At 49.3% G+C, this 23,959-nt stretch overlaps 2 protein-coding genes across 8 annotated transcripts; one reads left to right on the top strand and one right to left on the bottom strand.

The window, feature by feature from the left end:
- Positions 1-4,322: 4,322 nt before the first annotated feature.
- On the bottom strand, positions 4,323-18,898 carry Ccdc71 (coiled-coil domain containing 71). 6 transcript variants are annotated; one of them, XM_071615738.1, is made up of 3 exons: positions 18,875-18,898; positions 11,088-12,129; positions 4,323-11,057 (listed from the first exon to the last, which is right to left on the bottom strand). In XM_071615738.1, the coding sequence occupies exons 2-3, from the start codon at positions 12,075-12,077 to the stop codon at positions 10,659-10,661; spliced, it is 1,389 nt and encodes a 462-aa protein (XP_071471839.1). In that variant the 5' UTR covers positions 12,078-12,129; positions 18,875-18,898; the 3' UTR covers positions 4,323-10,658. The 6 variants fall into 6 exon arrangements, with proteins under 6 accessions (XP_071471839.1, XP_071471836.1, XP_071471841.1 ...); XM_071615735.1 differs by lacking the exon at positions 18,875-18,898 and adding an exon at positions 14,586-14,650; XM_071615740.1 differs by lacking the exon at positions 18,875-18,898 and adding an exon at positions 14,586-14,650 and having other exon boundaries at positions 4,323-11,042.
- An 82-nt stretch (positions 18,899-18,980) lies between these two features.
- Positions 18,981-23,877, top strand: Klhdc8b (kelch domain containing 8B). Of its 2 annotated transcripts, none has more exons than XM_027933781.2 (6): positions 18,981-19,246; positions 20,134-20,641; positions 21,689-21,853; positions 22,180-22,404; positions 22,502-22,603; positions 23,018-23,877. In XM_027933781.2, the coding sequence occupies exons 2-6, from the start codon at positions 20,266-20,268 to the stop codon at positions 23,212-23,214; spliced, it is 1,065 nt and encodes a 354-aa protein (XP_027789582.1). In that variant the 5' UTR covers positions 18,981-19,246; positions 20,134-20,265; the 3' UTR covers positions 23,215-23,877. The 2 variants fall into 2 exon arrangements, with proteins under 2 accessions (XP_027789582.1, XP_027789583.1); XM_027933782.2 differs by lacking the exon at positions 18,981-19,246 and adding an exon at positions 19,254-19,392.
- The last annotated feature ends 82 nt before the right edge of the window (positions 23,878-23,959 follow it).

The raw sequence follows: 23,959 nt of genomic DNA, 5'->3' as shown, positions 1-23,959 counted from the left end.
GAATTAATATTATTGTTGTACTGGCAAGGCCAGAATGAGGGATCTTCTCATGGCCAAGGGTAACCAAAGTAATTGGAGGAGCAGCAGTTACAGTGGAGGCCAGGATTGGAGTGTATGTGGATTTCTTTTGGGCCTGTGGGTCACAATTACCTACAATAGTTACATTATAGCCCATCTTCCTGGTTGGGTTGGTCAATTTTTTTTTTGTTGCTGTGAAAAAATACCTGAGGAAAAACAACTTATGGAGGAAACATTTATTTTAGTTCATGGTTTCAGAGGTTTTTAGTCCAAGGTTGGCTGACTTCATTGCTTTGGGTCTGAGGTGAGGCAGAACATTATGGGACTAAGTTCTACCTTCTACAGTTTCTAACACTTCCCAGTAGTTCATTCAGCTATGAATACATCAGTAAATTAATTAGCTTATAAACTTAAAACCTTCATGATCCAATAACTTCTCCAAAGCACCACCTCTGAACATTGTTACATTGGGGACCAAGCCTTCCACACATGAGCCTTTGGGGGACATTCCAGATCCAAACTACAATACTGGCTTACATTGCCTATAAGTGGCTTACATTTGTCCTCTTTTTGCAATAAAAAGGAACTCTGTAAACATAGGTGTCCAGACTGCAGCTCAGCATATGTGTAGATTTGAATATGAGGTGTCCCCACAAAAAATTAACATTAGACAATGCAGGAATGTTTGGAGGTGAAATGGACAGATCATGAGAGCTGTAACCAAATCAGTAGATTAATCCATCTGATGGATTAGTAATTTGAATAGATTATTAGGTGGTAACTGTGGGAGGTAGGGCATGACTAGAGGAAGTAGGTTACTGGAGGTGTGCATTTGAGCATTCTATATCTTGTCCCTGGATCATGGTGCTCTTTTTGCTTGCTGGCTGCCATAAGCTGACAGTTTTATTATATCATCACCTTCTGCCATAATGTTCTGCCACACCTCAGGATCAGAATAATGGAGTCAGCTGACCATGGACAAAACCTCTGAAATCAAACTAAAGTTCTCACCCTTTAAGTTGTTCTTGTCCAATATTTTGATCAAAGTGATGAAAAGTTAACATAGGTAGAACAGACAAAGATTTGTCATGTGGACCTGATCAGATTGTGAACAAGTGACTAGCATTGTGGGTTTGCCACTGCCAACCATGCCTCATCTGCATGGCCAGGTGCCCAGAGGCAAAGGACATGCCCACTTTTGTTATACACATAGCAGGAACTCCTTAATAGAGGTCATAGCCAGGGTACCCAAGACAAGAGGCAGGGCCAGTACTGCTGGCCCAAGCCCAGGGTAGGGTTTCCATAGTAGTCATCCAAACACCTGGGGACAGTAGCACAAAACACACACACACACACACACACACACACACACACATCATAATTTCTTCCCAACATATCCAATGGGAGTGTTCATCTTTCACAGGGCTGATCATTGGTTGATAGCCCCATGCCAGACCTGGCCGACACCTGTAAGTGGGTGGCACAGCTCAACATGCTCATTGTAGGCATAAAGATGGCAGTATGGGAAGCCCCATCAATGGGTGAGACAGTGGTCACAACAATGACAAGCAAGTCCTAGTGGCATATGATATGCATTGCCCACTCAGAGTTATGGATGGCACTGATAGCACTCTCAGCATGGTAGTGGTATTCTGTGGGGAGTGAGAGAGCAATAAACTCATTCAGCAGAAGTAATGTTTGGCTCTTTGGTGAAGGCTCTTTGGTGGACAGGGTCACAGCACGGGGGATGCTGCAGCAGGGCCACACTGTCTGGAAACCAGAATCATAGGGAATGTCAAGTGTTTTGTTTATGATACTCATGATATGGATAACAGAGCATACATCAATCAATAATAAAAATATGTATTACCTGAGATTGCAGGAAAATTCCCAGAATGAGACTAAGGATACAATTAAGACATGTCCCAAAATGTGCTTCAATATCTCTCAGGATACAAATAATAGTGTTATTCCTCAAGTCTAAGCAAGAAGAAATGTTTATCCCATGGTTAATAATTTTCATTAAACCACCACCTGCCCCCGTTCTAAAGCCACAACCTGTGCAACATACATTCTCCCCACCAACAGACCCTCCTTTGTCTTACACAGGAATTTATGATGAAAATAGGAAACACATAGTTAATATTAATGGCAAATGGGTTGAGGTGCAGAGCTTGCCCTTTAGTTAAAGAATATAAAGACATAAGAATTGGTGTACTTTGGGGCTGGGGTTGTGGCTCAGCAGTAGAGCGCTCGCCTCACATGCACGAGGTCCTGGGTTCAATCCTCAGTACCACATAAAAATAAATAAGCGAAATAAAGATATTGTGTCCAACTATAACTAAAAAATAAATATTAAAAAAATAATTGGTATACTTTGACTAAGGATCAAAGAAACTCTTTAAGAAAGCAGTTAATAGGTCATATGAAAAAAGGAAATTACCTTGGAAATTAAAAACAAAATAATGTAAAATTAACATAAATATATTTTAGAGGCACTTCAGAGTAATAGTCTTTTAAGTAATAGACTTTCACTATTTTAAGTGTGCTTTATTGGAATTTTAGTTTAGAAGTAAGAAAGCTTACCAACAATCCTAGGTATGCTTTAAAGTTAAAGATTAATGATATAATTATAGGTATGCTTTAAAGTTAAAAGTTAATAATAGGTCAGGAGACATGTAGTTTAGTTTTGTAGTGTAGCACCTAGTGATTGAGGTAAAAATGTAAAAGCTTAATCATGATTGGCAAAGGTTACAGGAAAATATTTTAAACAATGTACTCAATATCTTAGGTAATCAATATACGTCAGAAAAGATTGTAACTCTTGAAAATTATGTAAATCAAAGAAGTTTCGGGATTTGAGGCTATCCATTAACTACCTGAAAAAACACCTGCAAAAAAGGTATAAAAATAAAGGCGCAGCAGATCCTTCTGGAGTCTGCTTGTAACTTGCAACCTGTCATCCCATCTCTTCTTCTTTCGCCAATGCTACTCATCCTCCAGGACCCCTGGATCCCTGCTGGGGCTGGACCCTGGAAGCTCTTGACCCCACTTTGGTCCAAAAGCTCATCACTGCTCCCAGTAGGCCCAAAGCTCACTTATTCCAGGTATGCAGTGGTCAAAGATATAACCAATGATGTGGAGACAGCAGGGACATTGCCCACCCAGCAAGGCATGCTTGGTGTTCAGAGAACCCTTCAGGTGGTACTCGTATACTGGCAAGAAGGGCAAGATCAGATGAACCTCATGGTGCTTCTCCAACCCCTGCCATGCAGCCTGCCTGGTGGAACTTCAGATAGCCCCAGGATCCATAGACCTCAATCCAGACAACTCTTTACACATGGCAGGTGCACAACCTAGCAGGAAGGTGGAAGGCAACAGGTAGGGGAAAGTAAGCCCAGTCCCTGTATGGCCAGGGGCAGTCCCTTGGTCTTGTGTAGGTGGGTTAGGGTAGGCCAGAGGGCACACTGAGACAAACAGAGTGTCAGTATCCTCAACATTCTGGCCCAGTCCTCTCCCACACTGTCTTGGGAATTATATAGACTCTGTCCAAAACACTGAACCTTCAATCACACTGACAACCCCCACCTAGATTTCCTAATCTTCCTAAATTTCCTAACCTTCAACCTCTTCCTCCAGATAGTTCTCTCTGAACACTAACTCTCTCCTCAGCTCCAATATCTGAGCCTTGATTTCTTCTTGCCTCTGATTCTCTGAGACACTAGTAGGCAGCCAGGGGTCAGCTGGCTAAAGGCCCTGCCTGGCCAAGCTCCAACTCAGCTGTGTGCCTGGTAACAAAGAAGTATCCCAAATGGAGCTTATGGTAGTGGTGGCCAAGGACATAGGTGTGACATAGACAGAGACCCTTCCCTGCACAACACCTAAGTAAGCACAGCAGCAGAAAGTGGGCAAGAACTCTGGACTTTCGCTCCTTCACCCCAACTCTCAGGTGCTGTCTTACACCTATTGTTGTAGAAGTCCCCAAAGTCACAGTCACAGGTCTGGCAACCTGAGCCACTGCTCAGACACCATAACTCGGACTCTAGGAGAGAGCAGTCAGGTGGAGCAAGGGCAGGAAATCCACATAGGAATAGGAAGGTTAGGGACCTCTGGAGTCATATACTGGGACTGCTTGGAGGGACAAGAAGTGATACAAAGCTTGAATGCTCCTTTGTCTGTGGCTGAGAGGGAGAGGGGAGGCCCTGGTGAATTCCTGTTAGGCTTCTCAGAAGTAGATAAGAAGGAGATAGAGAAAAAGTGAGAGGGATTGGGGTGGGGTAATGAATATAGGATTACAGCCAGAGTTAAATCTATACAAATGGTTTATAAAATTCAATGCAAGAAGTGCTGGGTGTGGTGGTGCATGCCTGTAATCCCAGCTACTTATATCCTTGGGTTCAATCCCTACTATCATGGAGTTGGGGGAGAAAGGGATGGAGTTATTCTTTTGGGCTGTCTTCCTCTGTGAAACACCTTTAAATCCAGTGTAGAATACTGTTGTAACATGTTATAACATATTTTAGTCACTTTCTTTTATTCCTAAAGCTCACACCTGAGGGCATATTCTAGTTCAGGTAGCTATGGTGGGACTGACCAAGTCAGTAAATGGCACCCACTATGTGCAAGGCTCAGTCTACAACTTATAGTCACTATTTCTTTTTTCTTTTCTTTCTTCCCCTCTCCACCTCCCTTTTTTGTACTGGGGATTAAACCCAGGGGTGCTTTACTACTGAATACATTCTCAGTCCATATTATTTTTTATTTTGAGACAGGGTCTCATTAAGCTGACAATGCTGGCCTCAAACTTGCAATCCTCCTGCCACAGCTTCCTGAGTCGTCGAGATTATAGGCATACACCACCACACTCAGCTACAGTCAGTATTTCTATAGCCTTATACTTGTTAAACTCCTAGAAACTTGGCACCCAAGTCAAGTTCAAATTAAAGGTGGGTCAAGGTTTGCCAGACAACTGCTCCAGTGCCATCCAGAGACAGTGTTTGCAGTGACCTGTACCGTTACAAGGATCATAGGAATGAGTGCCAGGGGCCTGGCTCTGAGATTTGCACCTGCAGGTTAAGGCAGAGGGCACTGAGATTTCTGATAGGACTGTCACGGGGTAAATGGGACATGTGTTATCAGGTAAATGTTTGAGGGCAGATCTAAGAGGACATGGGGTTGGGGGACTACCCTAAGGGTTGCTCATGCTAGCAGCCCTTAGGCTCAGTGGAACTCATACCATAAGGACCAGGTTGTCAGAAGTCACAGCACTGCCCCTAGACATGGTTTCACAAACCCCCTTCCAGGCCACGCACAGGGTCACAGTTACAGGCTGGATCAGTGGTCAGAGGTTAAGGAAGCAATTAGGTCAGAAGTCACCATGCAGCAGAAGAATCAGGATTAGAGTTGGAACTGGAGGTTGGAGGACCCATGTCTATAGGATCAAGGGGAACAAGAATCCTCCATAGGCTTACAAGTGGAAGAAGGCCTAGCCTGTGCTGACATAAATTGCACACTCCTCCATTCACATTGCCAGATGACAGAAACGCAGCCATGTCAAAGTGACAACTGTAGGCATGTCCATGCCACTCAATTTCTGGGGCAGAACCTGAGAGGTAGATATAGGGTGGGCTGACCCTTGGCAGGTTTGGCCAGCAGGGTAGGACATGGCACCTACCCTGGCACCTACCCGGGCAGACATGGAGGTGCCTAGACTTGTTGCATGATATGAGTGGTCCTGTTGCAAGTCCTGGTGGCACTCAGTGAACACCAGCTATATGGTGATGATAGATGCAAAACTGTACCCATTCCACTACAAGATGTCCCTTCCATGGTCCTTACCATTCCTTCCACATTGGCTGGGGCCCCATGTGCAGATGTGCACTTAGAGGTATGATCAACTGCTTCTGATCTTGAACTCATAGAGGACATAGTAATAGAAGGGGTGTCCGTTGAGGTCCCCCAGTGTATGCAGTTTGAGGGAAGTTCACATGGAGGATAGTCATATGCTGGAGACACAGAAGGTCAGACTTCAGGTGTCTCACATATCTATGGCTGGGATGGAGGGGAAAGAATGGCAGGCAGTCTCTTATCTCTACATTCTTGCAGTTACCTCCTCAAGCACCCATGCTATGGGATTCCCTATCCATGATCCCCTGAGTGTACCATCCTGGGATAATCATGTTTAATTCCACCAATGCACTTAGAGTTCCCTTTTTCCAGTTCTGATGTTGCTTCTGTACATCCCACTACTTCCTACTACCTCATTCTGACATCTCCAGGTATCTGAAAACTACTTCCCCAAATGCAGTAAAGGAATCCACTTTAAGCCAGTGGTACATGCCTGTAATCCCAGCAGCTCAGGAGGCTGAGGCAGAAGGATCACAAGTTCAAAGATAGCTTCTGCAACTAAGCAAGACACTGTCTCAAAAAATGAAAAATAAATCAAAAGGGCTGGGGATGCACCTTAGTGTTAAACACCCCTGGGTTCAATCCCTGGTACAAAAAAAAATTTTTTTAAATAATTAATTAAATCTGGGTTGGAGTTATGGCTCACCTAGCATGTGTGAGGCACTAGGTTTGATCCTCAGCACTGCATGAAAATATATAAAAAAAATAAAGATATTAAATAATAAATTAAAGGGCTGGGGATGTAGCTCAGTGTTAAGCACCTCTGGGTTAAAAAAAAAAAAAAGGATTTCACTTCTCAGTCCTTCACCCAAACTAGAAATCTGTATATCATCTCATTTAACCACATAAATTATTAGTATGTTTCATTATCTATCAACTGTCTTTCTTGCTTTCATGTTAGCTCCAACAAAAACCTTGTCCATCTGCCACCCATCAAACTGCCTAGAAAATGCCTGACACCACTGTCATGTATTTTATTCAAAAATAAAACCAATTGAAAAAAAAAAAAAAAAGGAAAAAGAAAGAAAATGTCTGACAGAGGGTGGAGCTTAAAGAACCCTTATTAAATGTACACATGGATGAAGGGATGGGTCTCTGATTCCTCTTTCTGCTCTGCACCTTAAACACAAAGCTGAGGCTTTCTCACGTGTCTTTTCTCTGCAGGCCTCTCCTCTTTCCTCTGCAGCTTGCAGATCCAATGTGAGGGCCCAGGATAAGCAGCAAGTAATAGCTGGAATTAAAGTGGGGAGGGAATACCTAGTACATGTAAAGAAGTCTTGTTTAGAATCTGTCCTTCTCTGGCATCCTCCTGGACTGACTCTGCTGGTTATGATTATATAGCTTTCTAGTCCTTTAACAAAAGACTTATTTACAAGAAAGAGTTCATATCCAGAGATTCCTTGATGCCACCTAGAGGCAACTGCAGGGACAAGAGGGACTGACAGGCAAGGATCATGAATCTAGGAGGGCAATGACAGGAGGACCACAACAGGGGAGAGTTATGAGGAGCAGTCATAGAACAGAGATGAGGACAACAATGGGGACAGTAACAAAGGACTACAATAGAGCTCCAAAAAAGGTCCAGTGATGGTTCAGAGATAGGAGATAAATGGAGATGGCTCCCCTTTGCAGTCCCTGTGCTCTAGGGAAACAATAATGGGAAGCCAACACAGGGACCACAATAAAGGACCCTGATGGGGCACAGCTAAGGAAACTGCCCTGCTCTGTCAGTGCAAACCCCCAAGCAGAACCTTACTTCCCTACAGTGTCTGGCTTTGTCCTGACATTCCAACGCACAGGATTACTTGGGTCCTCCACTAGAATGGCAGGGTCTAGAACTTTAAAAATGATCTAAGAGGAGGAAACAGGCTTCGCCTCTAGTTTCACCCAGACCCCTTTCCTTCCTCTCTAGGGTTGAACTTGCCCTGAGTGGAAAGCTCAATGTTCAAGGAATGCTGGTCATAGACAAGGTCACTGACCTTTTGGACAGGGACAGAAGAGAATCCCAGGAAAAAAGTATAAACAATTATTGGCAAAGCCTTGGTACATGTGCTAGGAGTGGGCATGGTCCACTCAAAGAGCAGAGCTGCTGGGTAGAATGTCTACAGACAGGAAGGGGGCCTTGGTCACCAGGGATAAGCATCCTTGGTGACCATCAAGTAGGGAGGCATAGGATCAGCACTTGCTGGGCAAGCCTTCAGTCTGGGGCACTTTTCATGATAATAAAATGGGTAGAGATATCCTTTAGGTCCAGATGAATGGTGGCAATTTCAACATAGTCAACCTTAGATCTAATCCACAATCAGGCCTTGACCCTAGACTCCCACCTAGGGCCACGCCAGCACCCTTACCACTCTGCCTGCCACCAGGTCTTGTTGCTTCCACAGCCATTCTGGGAAATCACATTCTCCATGTCATGACCTCCCTGGTCCCGAAAGTCATAAAAGCAGCAATTCTTGAGTTGTCAGGGAGGGCCCAAGGAGACTTGACTAGGCAGGAGGTGCAGGTCAGCTTCTTATTCCAAAATATCAATAGCACAGGGTGCTCCCTCCAGCCCCCAGCAATGACCCAGACCCCCATAGGACTCTAACCTACCCAGGACACCCCAAAGAAACTGCCCCCACAACTCAAAGACAGCAGTCTCCAGGGCTCTCACTCTCTTACCTACCTGCAGGGTAACAAGACAATACAATACCGTTTGGGGCCATGAAGGTCACAGGTGGATGAAGTTTGAGGTTTTGGTTTACCAACAACCAAGTTGCCAGGGGACAGGTAACAACTGTTGCTTGAGCAGCCAAGTGAGTACACCTGGCACCCTCTGGCCAACTGATCTAGGAGCTGGGACTGGGAGGTGTAGTCTTTTTTTTTTTTTTTTTATGGTACTGGGGATTGAACTCAGGGAACAGTCAACCACTGAGCCACATCCCCAGCCCTATTTTGTATTTTATTTAGAGACAGGGTCTCAGTGAGTTGCTTAGTGCCTCACTATTGCTAAGGCTGGCTTTGAACCTGCGATCCTCCTGTCTCAGCCTCCTGAGCTGCTGGGATTACAGGCATGTGCCACCCCACCCGGCTGTGGGGTAGAGTCTTAAGTAGAAATCTGAGATACCCCTACTTCACCCCATCCCACCAGGAGGCCAGATTCCTCCTCCCCCTCTGCTTGGCCCTCTTGCAAACAACCAACCCTCACCCACTGGTGGCAGCAATAGAAATGGAAGGAGACCCAACTCTACCAGGAGTCATAAATGCTGGGACCTGGAATCAGGCCTGAGGGAAAATACAGAGTGGGTCCCAAAAGACAGCCCTTGAAGAGGTAGTGTGGCCCTTAGGTCTTTCCCATTCTCACAATGAAAGCAGAACCCAGAGGGTAAGTAGCATGCAGGATTGAAGGGTTACAGCACAGATGGTTGCAAAGATGTCCTCAGAGTTTGGGGAACCAAGGGAGGACAATACACTCAGGGGAAGGACGTTAAATACACTCAGGGGAAGGACGTTAATCGTTAATTACTTAGCAGTACCCAGGGGCAGAAGAAAGGGGGCGGGGAACATCTAGAGCTTCTCCACAGGCCCACCACTCAGGGCTACTAGCAATAGTAGGGCTCAGACAAACCCAGAGACAGAGAGGATCTGATTCTCATCCAAACAAAGCTCTCCCCTCCATCCCTGAAATGCTGTCCCCAGGAGCCTTTGGGCAATGTGTCTCCCTCCCTATGTGCTCAGCCACTGCTATATAGCCTGGGCAACCAGTGATGAACCACAGATGGATAGGGCAGCTGGGTGCATTCAAGGCCCAGTCCTCCCTCCAAAGCAGAATGTGCCAATAACACCTGAAATATACAGGTCTGTGATAGGGGGGCATGGTGAAACTACCTGGGAGTAAATAAAGCACTTGAAAAGCACTGCTGATGAAGCAGAGATGGAAACTCAGATACCCTACACAACTAAAAAAATTCTTTGGTCAGTGAAGGCAGGCTCTATAGTCCTAATTGAATGCCCAGTCCTTTACCACCAACTGGAGAAACAAGCTAGTACATTCTCAGCAGAGGCACTTCAACCCCTTTAAGCTTGGCCCCATTCCAGACAAAGCCAGGGTATCTTTTGTCCCCAGTAGCAGTACCACAAAGTCTCCCTTCCCTGGCCTAAAATACTGCTAGCTGCAAGGTTCCCCACTGAGCTGCCCAGTCCTACTATACGGGGTCTGACTGGATAAAAAATAGGGCAGCCTCAAGGTGAAGTATTCTACCTCACAGTGGCTTTGCCCCTACCCTCGTGAGATGTCTCTCACATACCCACAGAAGCCAGTATCCAAATTCCCACTCGTCTTTCCAGAGGGGCCTATGCTTCCCCTTTCTGCCTTCCTACCCCATCACTCAAACTGACTGGGACAACTTTTCCTATATGCTTAAGCTGGCTTGCCAGCAGCCACACACACAATAAAAGACCATGGAGGGTGGGCAGGGAGACTGGAAGGTGGAAAGGTATAAAACATGATAGATGGAACAGTGGACATACAACTTGAAGAACAAGTCACAGTGCATTGCGCCATAAGAACACCCCTCCCACTACCCACCCCACCACAAATCCTCCAGTTTCTGAAAGGAGACTGGCAGCCGCAGGGGCCCTGGAGAGGTACCCAGAATCCTCAAAGTTGCAGAGTCCACAGGCATGGCACACTGTGCCACTGGCCACACACACAGTTGGGCTATTTTCTCAAATATTGCTGTATGAAGGAATCAGGCTGTTGAGTATGGCAGCAATGGCTGGAGCCATATTATAGGAGACAGGTTCACACGGAGTATCTGTTGGGCCCGCTGTCGAACCTCATCATCTGAGGACTGCCTGTCTACCTTTATGGCCCGGAACTTTAGGAGCTTTGCTGTTGCTGACCCCAGCCATGACTTAGGAGATCGGGGCCCCAGCCGTGTTCTCTTCTTAGGATGAAGGTCCTTTGCTTCCTCAGCCCTTTTCCTCTTCTGCCCCACAGTCTCAGAGTAGGTTTTCTGGCCCTTCCTTGCAGTTCTGGCCTGAGCAGATCCCTTTGGCCTGCCCCTGCCCTTGGGCTGGGTCTGAGCTGCTTTGGCCTTGACTGCCTTGGCCTTGGCCTTGACTGCCTTGGCCTTGACTGCCTTGGCCTTGACTGCCTTGGCCTTGACTGCCTTGGCCTTGGCCTTGACTGCCTTAGCCTTGTCCTTGACTGCCTTGGCCTTAGCCTGGACTGCCTTGGCCTTAGCCTTGACTTGTGCTGCATCAGCTTTGGCTGCCTTGGCATGGGCATAGGCAGCTTTGGACACTGTTTGAGCTGCCTTGGCCTGGTCTGATTTAGTGCTCAGGGCAGAGCCCCCTTTCATTTGCAGATCACTGAGGGAACCAGTGGTTCTGTAAGTCTTGCTCTGGAGCCCAGTGCCTCGTTGGGGTCCAGCCCCAGGGCCTTTGCGAGTCAGACACTTGGGGCCCTTGTTTGTTTTTCTGGGAGCTTTGGGCTGGGGGTTCCCTGGACCCTTCCCTGAACCTTTCCGCAATTTCAGGGGAGAGTCTGCAAGTGAAAGTCTTAGTGACTGTGCCTTGTGCTTAGCACCTAAGCAAGGCATGGGAGTCTTGAGTGGAACCAGAGCCTCAAGGACAACTGAAAGCCGCATAGCAGGGTAGACACTTGGATAGAGGTGAGCAGGGAAGCCCACTGTTGCACCCTTGGCACGGCTGGCACTTGACTGCTTCAGGGAGCTCAGCAGCAGATTGGTGGTAGCATGTTTGGTGAGGGTTGGTGTGGACCCTTTGGCCAGCCTGCCAGACAGTGGCATGGGAAGCAATGTGGCCCTGCCTGAGGGCAGCTGAATGGCAGTTCGGGGAGCACTGACTGGAGGTGATGTGGCAGCTGGGATGGGGGCACGAGCCTGTAGTTTCGTCTGGCTTGGAGGGTTGGCTGTACATGAACTATACCCATAGACATCACCACTGCGCAGAATGGTAGGTTGGAAGCCATCATCTCGCAGACCCTGTAGAAAGGCCACAAGCTGGGCCTCTGTGGCACTGAGATCCTGGCTCATGGGGTTAAAGACAAGCAGCGCCTCTTCCAGGGCCTTCTTTCCTGCTGTGGAGATGCGAGACCAGGAGTGCACAGCTTTTTCCTCCACATGCTGCACCACCACACTCATGGCATTAGGCACTGCAGATCTGCCTAGGTATCCGTAAATCAGCACTTGGCACCTCCAAGGCAAGAAGAAAAGAGTCAATAAGAATGGCACCAAGATATGGAGCCAAAGCAAGTAGACAGGTCTATCAGCGACCCCATTCTCTATGTTACTGAGGGAACTAGCCACAGTGAGTCATTTCCTGGGGTAAAACCCTAGTCTGATGACCCTCAACCATTTTTTTTTTTGTTGTTGTTTTGGTTTTTTATTTATTTATTTATTTATTTTTTTGACCCTCAACCATTTTGAAGTGGGTATTGATTAGCCATTTTTCAGTAGCTCAGAAGAACCCAACCTGCTGCTGGGCTCCTGGAAAACTTTAAATCTAGTTCATTTTAATTAATTTCTACATTTTCTTTTCCTTCTTTTGAGACAGAATCTTGCTATGTTGTCCCAGCTGGTCCTAAACTTACAGGCTTAAATGATCCTCTCACCTAAGCCTCCCTAGTTGCTGGAACTATAGGTGTGCAGCCATCTAAGGCTTAAAATTTTTCTTTTCTTTTTTTTTTTTTTGTGGTTCTGGGGATCAAACTTGGGTCTCTGCTCATGCTGGGCAAGTGCTCTACTACCGAGATAGTGTTCTACCACTACATCCCCAGTCCTTATTAAATTATATTTTTCTGATGCCAAAAACCTAATTAGATAGCCCTGGGAGCACAAGCCAACATCTCTGTCTTCAATGAGCCTGGTCCAGAAGGTAAGTCACAGGCACCATTAATGCTCTTAGGAGCATATGGTGTAACCAAGCTTAACTTGCCAATAAGTCAGGAAAGAACTCCTGCAAGAGGCAACATCTACCTAGGATGAGTAATGAATAGAAAAGTACCAGGTAGAGGGGCTGGGGATGTGGCTCAAGCGGTAGCGCGCTCGCCTGGCATGCGTGCGGCCCGGGTTCGATCCTCAGCACCACATACAAACAAAGATGTTGTGTCCGCCGAGAACTAAAAAAATAAATATTAAAAAAAAAATTCTCTCCTCTCTCTCTTTAAAAAAAAAAAAAGAAAAGAAAAGTACCAGGTAGAAATGAAGATTATACACTGGCTCTGAACTGTGAAAGAGTAAGGCACATCTGATGGGGAGTCTGGGGCCAGGCTGAGTTTAGCTGGGAAAACAGGTCAAGGGTAGGACTGTTTTCCCAGCTCTGAAGTTTTGCCAAAGGGCCCGCACTTACACCCAATGTCCACACTCATCTATGTGCCTCCAGCTGCTGGTGTTCAGTGCTGGTTGGGTGGGGGTGGGGGGTGTCCCTGCCCAGAAGTTCTGCTTTCAGAGGCTACTTGATAGTCCAAATCCTTGCTTTAGAGTCATGGAGACCAACCCCAGGCAAAGACAGAGACTCACTAAAAAGCTGATGAGTAACAGGTACAGATGAAATCTCTAGGCAACCAGGCAGCTTGGGGATCAGGCAGCCAGACCAAAAGCCCAAGGTTTGAAGACAGTGGAAGAAAAAGGCTCTGAATAGGATGGCGAGTCACAAGAACAGCAAAGGCCTGAGACCTCCAACCTCAGAGCTTAGAGGGCAACAGACAGCAGAACATCCCAGAGTTGTCTGGGAACACCCAAGTTGTCCCAGGCTTCTCTGAAGCTGTGTACGTCAGTCATGACTATTATCTAGTACCCAACCCAGTGTTTCAGGGTTCCCATAGGCAAGTGGCAGCTCCCCAGCTGCACTGGAGCATTAAAAGATCAGCTGGGTTCAGGCAGGTCCCTGGGGCCTTGAGGACTGGCTGTACAGATTGTTCCCACCGCTCTAATGGAGCAGATGAAGTCTTCAGAATCCCCTGGAGGAAGTGCCCTAGGGCTCTTTGTTTGGAAACATTCTTGGATCCTCAGGTGTCTGAGGCACTTCCCCTCCCCAGAGGCCGCTCTACAAGCACAATCCTTGCACATGACTTTTAGTTCTTTTATTTATTTATTTGAGGGGATGTAGTTCCCAGGGCAGTGAACTGTAGAACAGAGAGAGGCCTATTCCCACCTGCAACCCCCGGGGCTGATACTAGGATGACCCCGGGGCTCTTCGCCTAGGTCAGTGGGAACCCATGGTAAGGGTCTTCTCGGCTTTCAAGAGGCTTCGGAAACAGGATGCAGCCGGGCCCCGAACTTGCCTTCAAAAGTGCCTCTGGGCCAGCAGGGGAGGTTCACCAAAGATGGGGTCGGGTGAGGCGCCAGACAAGTGGAATGGTGTCAAGGGGCATATCGGGACCCTTTGGCTAGGAATCCGCGTCCCAGGAGCCCAAAAGGAGAAGGCGGGGCAGGGGTCACAGCGGCAATGAAATATGTAGGATGGGCCGTCCTAGCTCGACCCGGACCGTGCAGCCCCAGGGTGGGGTTGCTGAATGGGGGAGGGGTGGGGGCCTGGGCCAAACCAGCGGAGAACGCGGGTCCGGGAAGCGTCAGCCGCCCGGGCCCTCCGCCCTGCCGCCTCGCGGGCCGCCACTCCGCGGCGCGGCTAGGCCCGCGGCTCCAACCTACCGGCGCCGCCGCGGGGACCCAGGACGCACCTCTGCGCCGCCTCCGATGCTCCAACATGGCCGCCCGCTGCGCGCCGGAAGTGTGCCGTGCTTCCGCTTCCGGGCCCGGGCCCGCCCTAGTGACCCTTGACCCCCGAGACCCCATTTCCCCCCAAAGTCTGGGGGCGAGGCAGATTGGGTACCCGGGAGGACTGCCTGGAGGTGGTGGCCGCGAAGACCGCCACAAACCCGTCTGGTACAATTCAGGAATCTGAGTATCAAAGGCACTCTCGAGCGCAGCCCCAGGCAAGACTACTGAGTCCAGGTAGGGCTGGATTAGGGGGCCATCTGACATCCTAAGAGGCCTTGGTAATGCAGTGACATCTGGGAATGGTTCCTGGCAAGGTCCAGGCCATTTTCCATACTCTGGTCCTCCTGTAGAAATTGACAAAGCCCACTTCTGTCCCAGGCATCTGACCAGAGGATGAAAGGAGTATTCCCTAATAGGAAGTGTCTCAGGGTAGCCCCTATGTTATGCAGCAAAGGTATCTCCTCTGAGGAGAAAAGGCCCTCCTGTCTTCCTGAAAATGGAGCCCACTATACATCAATGAAAGAGTGGTATACCCATGTGATCATAAGTGCTATACGGAAGTCCAAAGATATCCATGTCTAGTCTTTAAACCACAGTATACCGATGTAGGCCTGAGTATACTTACCTAGGCATATGTGCATTAATGTTATGGAGAGGCCCTGGTCCAGCCTCAGCTCATCAATGGCGCAAAAGTTCCACCTCCAATCTTAACACTGCCCAGATCCCCTATCCTTTTGCCTAGGAGAGTGGGACATCAGTCTTTCCATCTGCTATAGCCATCAGAGTGATGGTGATCCACTAACCTTGCAGCACCAAATTAGATAGGGTCCACTACCCTTGCAGCACCAAATTAGAGAACTCAGGTCAAAATTATCCCTAGGGGTCTGTGCCTTCAGATGAGGGGTCAGAATGGTCTGCACAAAGTTTGACCAAAAGCTCCATTTGTCAGGATCTCCTGAATCCAGATTGGGAGCCATCATGGGAGTCCTGGTTTCATGGGTGTGACAGTAGGGGCATATGAATTTGGTCAGAGCCTGACACAGAAGGCAGAAATATGGCCACAATTCTTGTACCCTAATCTTTGTAATGGTGCCATATTTGGTAGTTGGGGGAAGGTAGAAGTCTATTAGCAATCACAAGAGGATGGCTAGAAGTTTCTTTTAGGGTCTGGGTACTTGTCCTTTTCCCTTCCCATATGACCTCAGAATCCTCTGGCTGCTTTCTATTTCCTTGTCTTTAGAAGGATTCAGACACTCCTAAATATAAGCACCCACTCCACTCAGCAATGCCCTAGGCCTCACCTGGTGCCCTTAGCTTCTCAGGGTCTCCACACTGATACATAGTCCAGATGTCCAGCAAGAATTGCAAAATCTCCTGCTCCTCTGGGATTAGTGTTTTTAGGCCCTAGAAAGGAAGTGTGGGGTCCCACTGGCCAGGGTCTCATGGGCTACCAACTTGGCATTTCCAGTCTCTAACTAGCCTTATCTATGGCCTATATATGGTTGAGAGGATTGGTTTTTTATTCTTGGGCCAATACAATCTTACCGTCTACTTTAGTTGTCTTCCCAAACCAGCAGTTTTGTTCCCCTGTATTTGGCTGGGCCATGGTTATGCAAACAGAAACCATTTCCATGAATAGGAAGAGCTTGACCTCCAGGGATGGCACCAGTCCAGGTATATCCTAGAAAGGAGATCTCTCTGTGGTGATGTCCAGTCCATAGCTCAGGGCAAGAGGGGTAGGTCCATCCTTCTCTGTACCTGTTAATTATGGGAACTAGAGAGATGGGGGGGGGGTTGGGGGTAAGTAACATAGGGTACCTAGCTCCCTGAGGGGGTGATGCCCAGAAAGTCCCACATGAAACTCTGTGGGAGCACTCATCAGAGCACAATTTGACTTGACTGAGACTTTGGCGGATGCCAAAGGCATAAATGGAATCAAACAGGTTGAAGTGTAAAGAGTCTACATTATCCTGGGAAGATGATCCCAGAATCTATCCTGTTTTCCATTTGGTGCCTTGTATCATCTAAGTAGACTCTGGACCCATACCCGCCTGAGTAGAGAGATCTGGTAGAGATTTAGATGTGAGCGAAGGCAGCAGCCTGGTAGAGATTTCCCCAAGAGCCAGAATGTGAGGAAAGCTGGGGTCAGAGCTTGAGCTACTCTCTGGGTAGGGAAAGGAAGAAGAGCCAGCAAAAGATTCTGAGACACAAGACAAGCAAAGCAGCAAGAGGAAGCTGAGGTCACAAGAGATGAAAATATGTCGGCAAAATTTCAGCCAAGACAAACTAATATGGACTCTCTAGTTTTAGCTTTATAATGATTTTTCAAGAACACTTTTGGGGGGCTGAGGTTGTGGCTTAGTGGTAGAGCATTTGCCTTGCATGTGTGAAGCACTGGGTTCAATTCTCAGCACCGCATATAAATAAATGAATAAAATAAAGGTCTATCAACAACTAAAACAATATTTAAAAAAAAAAAAGAACACTTTTGGGGAAGAAGTGGCAACAGATTGAAATGGCAAAAAACAAGGCAGGAGAGCCTATGAGGGTAGATGGCTTGAAGAACTTGACTGGAGGGAAAGGATAGACTAGAGGAATTTGGTTCTAGGAGGTATCTAAAGACAGGCAGCTTGTAAGTACCTAACTTCTGAAAAGGAGGGGATAGGGGCTTGGAGAGGGGAAACCCCTGAAGGGTCCTCAGGGCAGTTAGCGCATTCCATTGGGGGAAGTGCATCAAGTGTGGAGCAAGTCAGGGTGAAGTGGGGTAGGAATTCTAGTCAAGGTCTATGCAGTCTGTAACTAGCCAAGGCACCACCATTTCTGTGCTGGTCTCTGACTTCAACTGCCATCCCCTGAAAAGGCTGAAGGCTCTCTCTGTGGCCATAGGGAAGAGTTTACCCACAATCTGGAAAGGCCAGAAGTCAGGTAGGCCCCTAAATAGTTCTCCACCCATAACTAATGGGGATTTGAGAATGAGAACCTCAGCTCCCACTGCTCTGTAGGCCCATGTTCTACACTATCTTCTAAAATTCCCAGAAGGATCATGTGGTCCCAGTTGCCCACAGTAGTAACCTGCTTGATGATACCTTCTTTAGTGGCTGCTTTCCCTGTCTTTTTTTTTTTTTTTTTTTAATTTTTTAGTTGTAGATGGACACAATACCTTTACTTTTTATTTTTACTTGGTTCTGGGGATCGAGCCCAGTGCCTCAGGCATGCTAGGCAAGCGCCGTACCACTGAGCCACAACCCCAGCCAATCCCCTGTCTACTTTCTACTCAGGTTGATGCTCTCTGACTTCATCACCCATACTAATGATATGCACTTGTATCCTTGCCTCCAATCTGCTGTGGGGAAAACACAGACACATACTCACACAATCTGTGAAAGAGGGACAAGGAACCCAGTGCGGTGGTGCATATATGTAATCCCAGCAACTGGGGAAGCTGAGGCAGGAGGATCACAAGTTTGAGGCCCGCCTCATCAGGTCTTTAGTGAGACCCTGACTCAAAATAAAAAACAGAGCTGGGGATGTATAGTTCAGTGGTAAAGTGTCCCTATGTTTAATCACCAGTACCTTGAATAAAAGAAAGAAGAAAGAAAAAGAACAAAGCAGTGAACTGACACACTACTGCAAGGACCTCTTCCAGTAGGTAACCTCTGACTTATACAAGTGAGCCCCCAGCTCAAAGACTCAGGTAATATTCTGAATGCTCCAATGCTCCAAATGCTCCAAGGTCTGAGTCTGAGCTAGTTGGGTCCTTGCCACACCAATTTGCTCTCACCTAACTCTAGAGTTGGCTAGATGCAGGCCTTGGAACCTAAAGATGCACAGTCTCAAAAGTACCTTGGGCCCCAGCGTAGCCTCCGTCTCAGACCTCACAGGATGAGACCAGTGACCCACCTGGGAGGGCTTCTGACCTCTGACTCTTCTAGTTCATCCTCTGCTCAGAGCTACTCAAGAATTCCTTCCACCCAGGCCTATGAGACCCTGAGGCCACTGTCTGCTCCTCCATCCCCTGCTGATCTTAATATGCACTACAGGATCTATTCTGCGCCCTGTTTTGTGCCCGGGTTAGGGCAATGAGCCCGCAGCCCCCGAATAGAGACCCTAAGTGGCCTCCAGAGGGCGCAGCCGAAAAGCCGGTAGTTGGGCTCCTCCAAACTCAACTGCTCTGGACTGGCGCCGGCCCCTCAAGCCCGCAGATTCCAGGCCTTGCTTACTCAAGCTGGGTCCGGCTCAGAACGACCCCTCACCATACGGGCGTTGTGCCGCGCTGCCTCATTTCTACTCCCGCCGGGGTCGGACCTTAAATCCTGGCAGGCCCACGTTCCACATGTCCATTTATTTGTTCATTTGTGTGTGTTCGTGGGTCGGTGCGCCCTTCTTCGGCCGCGGCACGTGCAGAGTTAAGGCGGGAGGAGGTTTCCCAGAGTCTGGGGAAGGGGGAGCGAGGGGCGGACCCGGTCCAGCCCCGCCCCACGCCCGAGCGGTGCGGGAGCCCCGCCGGAGCTCGGCTACAGCCCTAGCCAGAGCCGGCGTCAGCGGAGGCGGAACGGCGGACCCCGTACCCCGGCGGCACGGAACCCCGGCGGGTGAGTCCCACGGGAGCCGCGCTCAGGGGAAGTTTGGGGCGTGGAGCGTAGACCCCCCAAGCGCACTTGCCCAGACCCGCCCCCACCTCAGCGAACTGGAAGTTTGGGGCCAGGAGGAGAACCATGGTCTGAGTGGAAACCCCCAGGTAAAGGGAAAGCTGAAGAACTTGAATCCCGCTCTTAAGGGACTGAGAAGTCCAGCTGCGCATTCCTGCAAGAAACGCCCTGGGTTCTGGTATCCTAGAGTCCTGTGTTCATGAGATTCCCCAAACCAGTACCCCCTTCTTCTAGACGCCAGGGAATCTGCTAGCATGGGAAATCCTTGAGGGTGAACCTCTAGGGGAGTGTGGATCCCTGGCACCCGGCCTCCTGAGCCTCAGATACCCCGGACCCTGGTCTTTTGCTGGCGAGAACGGTTGAACACTGTGAAATGGTGGTGTAAGGATACCCTAGAATCAGACTAGGGACAGCAGGTGGGGGACCAGAATGGATGGATCCCAGGCTGCCCAGGGCACACTGGAAGCCAGATTTAGCAGTACTTACCTCATGCAGAACCAGGATGAGGCTTGTTGAGAGGAAAGGAAGGGCACTAGGCTGGAGAGTTCTGTTCTAGTCACCTTCCTTCTACCTAGACCCAGATTGACTGAGTTGCTCCTAGTTGTTAGCACAGGGGTTGGGGAGGAACATCCCTCATGCCCCCATACAGAGGAGACCACTCTCTATGTCCTCCTTCCCACTCCAGAAGGTGTGCTAGTCAGAGGGGTAGGTCTTTCCCCTACTTTTCCCACCAGTGATTTTAGCCTGCCCTGCCTTCAGCAACAAGCTGTGTCTGTTTCCCTAAAGGATGGTTAGGAAGCCCCGACCCTGTTTTTCCTTTTCTCCTCCAGGTGGAGGCAATTCCCTGGACTGCTCAGACACTCCTCGCATCCTTGGCAGAATCAAGATGAGACTCTATCATGTCTCCCCAGTAAGGCCTACAGCCTGAGCAGATAGCATGGCCTGCCACAGCAGTGAATGACATGGCTGCAGGTGGTGGCTGCACCTTTGCTTGGCAGGTGTTTCCCCCCATGCCCACTTGCCGGGTGTATGGAACAGTGGCGCACCAGGATGGGCAGGTGCTGGTGTTGGGGGGCTGTGGCCGGTCTGGGTTACCCTTGGATACTGCCGAAACACTGGACATGGCCTCGCACACATGGCTGGCACTGGCGCCTCTGCCCACTGCCCGAGCTGGTGCAGCTGCTGTGGTTCTGGGCAAGCAGGTGCTAGTGGTGGGGGGTGTGGATGAAATCCAGAGTCCAGTAGCTGCTGTGGAGGCCTTCCTAGCTGATGAAGGCCGCTGGGAGCGTCGGGCCACCCTTCCTCAAGCAGCCATGGGGGTTGCAACTGTAGAGAGAGGTGAGTGGCTTCCCAAGGAAGGTCTCAAGGTGCCCCAAACCTTCTATTCTGTCCTGACTTGGTCCCTTGCTCTCAGAGACTAGACAAGAGCTGCCCAGACATTGCTTTGCTTCCTGTATCCTCTCATGTCTCCCTCTGAACTGGGCTGTTAACTGACTTTTCTGGCTATGAGGTGGGGACAGAACCACAGACAGGTCCCCAGAATGATAGGAGGTCTCAGCCAACACCCTGCCCCATTCCTCATTTCTAAGAGACAGTAGGGGGGGGTGGCCTAATGACTCTCATGGTTATAAATAGTCTTGGGTGGGGGGAGGGAAGCAGGGCCTTGGCTCAGAGCCCAGCAAATGCTTAAGTGCTTAGACTCCCCCACTATATACACATACACACCAGGGATCCTCATATGGACAAAGGCCAAGCTGACCTGGAGATGGTTGCCATGGAAACCCAGTTGACAGGCACATCACCCCAAGACTACTAGACATGCACTTAGCTCATTCTGAGGGCTTAACAGAAGGCAGGAACCTAAGCTAGTGTAAAGGTATGGTGTAGAGGTGCTGGCAGGGAGACTGATGCTGAAGGCCTGTGGCCCGCACCTCTATCCTATAGGCTTAAGCCTTCTCCCAGCCCTGCCCCCACACCAAGTGATCTCCAATCTTCTCCCTAGACTGAGCTTCATGCTAAGCAGATATCCATATGCCACCAACACCTGGTTTAAATGACCCCCAACAAGGAAGCCCCTACCTTGTGGCCTCCAGGTCTGACCACTGGCCTAGACCAGCCCTGCTTGGATGCCAGACTTGGTTGCTATAGCATCTCCAGGGAGACAGAGCTGGATTATAATTAGATCAGCCGCCTCCTGCTCTTCACTCAGAGGGGCCCTGGCCAGAGCGAGAATCCTACCTCTCCCAGCTTTCACCCCAGATGTGCAGCAGGTTTTAAACAAACACCACGGGTTTCCAGCCACTCCAGGCATGACTAGGGCAGCTGTCAGGGTGGGCTACCCTAGCTAGGCTGGAATGCAGTCTGAATTACTCTTTTTTTATGCAGATGGTATGGTGTATGCCCTGGGAGGAATGGGCCCTGACACGGCCCCCCAGGCCCAGGTACGGGTATATGAGCCCCGCCGTGACTGCTGGCTTTCACTACCCTCCATGCCCACACCCTGCTATGGGGCTTCTACCTTCCTGCATGGGAACAAGATCTATGTCTTGGGTAAGGGTCTGGGAGATGTGAGAAAGGGGTTTAGAGTCCATCACCATATATTGGTGTGGGAGGGATCGCTCAGTCTGAGATGGCAGGTCTTGAGAAGCTTTGTTGGGATGATCCAGGACTACTCTGAGGCTCTGACTGCTGGTGGCCCTGCTGAGGTTGGAAAACCAAACCCCAGTGCCTGAGCAACTGTGTGGTAGATGATCCACATGCGGATGTGCACACAGCTGTGCCTGGGAGGCTGGGGCAGACATATCTGCAACTTGGTGAATGAGGAGCCCATCAAGTTCCCTGGACTCTCTCCCCAAGTGTCCCAATTCCATTGGCAGGGGGCCGCCAGGGCAAGCTCCCAGTGACTGCTTTTGAAGCTTTTGATTTGGAGGCCCGTACCTGGACCCGGCACCCGAGCCTCCCTAGCCGCCGGGCCTTTGCTGGCTGTGCCATGGCTGAAGGCAATGTTTTTAGCTTGGGTGGCCTGCAGCAGCCTGGGCCCCACAACTTCTACTCCCGTCCACATTTTGTCAACACTGTGGAGATGTTTGATCTAGAGCATGGTAAGCAGTGGCTGTCCTGGGCTGTTCTCCTACTCTCTGTGGGATGGAGGGACATAGTGTGTATGTGTGGTTAGATATGACCTCCCCTCTCCTGCAGGGTCCTGGACCAAGCTGCCTCGCAGCCTGCGTATGAGGGATAAGAGGGCAGACTTTGTGGTTGGCTCCCTTGGGGGCCACATCTTGGCCATCGGGGGTCTTGGTAAGTCTTTGTGGGGCTAGGGAGAAGAAGGGAGCCCAAGATAGAAAAGAGTAGCCCCCAGCAGGAACACCCCCTTCTCTAGACACTCCAGAGGTCAGGAATTTGTGATCTCCCTTTCCTTATCTGTGACAAAAGCAGGTTGTGATCTGCCTGGCCCAGTGCCTGACTGGGGGGTCTATGTGCCATCAGGGCTCTAGGAGACAGAAACAAGACAAGCGATCACTGAATGCGTGGCCAAGTGGACAAATCAAAACATGAATGAATGAATGAATGAATGAATGAACAAATGCTGAACAGGGACAATGAGGAGCAAGGCACTTGTAGCCTATCCTGGAGTGATGTCAAGGGCTATTTTTTGGGCTCAGTGAGCAAAAGGGCCTGGAACCCCCTTACAACTTTCTGTCTCTCCTACAGGAAACCAGCCATGCCCTCTTGGCTCCGTGGAGAGCTTCAGTCTTACACGTCGGCGCTGGGAGGCACTGCCTGCCATGCCCACAGCTCGCTGCTCCTGTTCTAGCCTACAGGCAGGGCCCCGGCTGTTTGTTATTGGGGGTGTGGCCCAGGGCCCCAGTCAAGCTGTAGAGGCACTATGTCTGTGTGATGGAGTCTGAAGGCCTGGTTGGGTCTGTTCACTGGAGCAGCTCAGTACAGGAGCAGGTGTCTGTGGCTCCATTTGCTGCTGAAGGAGCTCTATATGGCTGTGGGATGAGGGAGGCATATGGACAGGCACTTGAGGCATTCCCTTGGGGGCTTGGGTTAGGGAGCCTTTGTCTTTAGCATAGGCCAAGCATATGCTCACATCTAACTTTACCACAATTCATTCATGAACCATATCTAGCTCCACCCTTACCCAGGAGCCCCTTAGGCCCTGTGTCCAACAGGAAAGTGGGCTCAGGAGCGAGCTGGCCTTACACCCTGCAGGATAGGCATTGACTATCTCGAGTTAGCCAGAACCATCTAAGTGGTCATTCCTGAAAAATCCCAGCCTATCTTGAAGGTTCCTGCAGACCTAGGTATATTCAGAGAGGGTGAGGGACACAGAGGGAATGGAGGAAAGGACGTAAAAACTGCCAGAGGGCAAGAGGAATTCTGGCTTTGGGCCCTCTACGTTGCTGGTTGTATGACCTTGGGCAAGTCATTTCACCTCTCTGTGCCTCAACATCCTCGTCTGTGAATGAGGATCTCTGAAACCTTCCTACCCTACCTACCTCACAGGGCTGTTGTGAGGATCCAGGAATTTTGGATATGAAAGTAAAAGTATTGCTGAAATCTGATGTGGGGATCCTGGTGTGGACTCCCTGTTACCCTCATGGTCTCTGTCCTCCTTTCAGGGCTTCAACTCTCCCAGAGATAAGG

This window comes from Marmota flaviventris, chromosome 8 (assembly GCF_047511675.1).
Source record: "Marmota flaviventris isolate mMarFla1 chromosome 8, mMarFla1.hap1, whole genome shotgun sequence".
Taxonomy (NCBI): Eukaryota; Metazoa; Chordata; class Mammalia; order Rodentia; family Sciuridae; genus Marmota; species Marmota flaviventris.
This window is presented reverse-complemented; position numbering and strand designations above follow the sequence as displayed.

Coding starts and splice junctions, on each gene's coding strand:
- Ccdc71 (XM_071615738.1), bottom strand. CDS start 12,077: ATGAGTGTGGTGGTGCAGCATGTGGAGGAAAAAGCTGTGCACTCCTGG. Junction 11,058..11,087: donor CTAAGGCAGTCAAGGCCAAG/GCCAAGGCAGTC, acceptor AAGGCAGTCAAG/GCCAAGGCAGTCAAGGCCAA.
- Klhdc8b (XM_027933781.2), top strand. CDS start 20,266: ATGGCTGCAGGTGGTGGCTGCACCTTTGCTTGGCAGGTGTTTCCCCCC. Junction 20,642..21,688: donor GGTTGCAACTGTAGAGAGAG/GTGAGTGGCTTC, acceptor TTTTTTATGCAG/ATGGTATGGTGTATGCCCTG. Junction 22,604..23,017: donor CTTGGCCATCGGGGGTCTTG/GTAAGTCTTTGT, acceptor TCTCTCCTACAG/GAAACCAGCCATGCCCTCTT.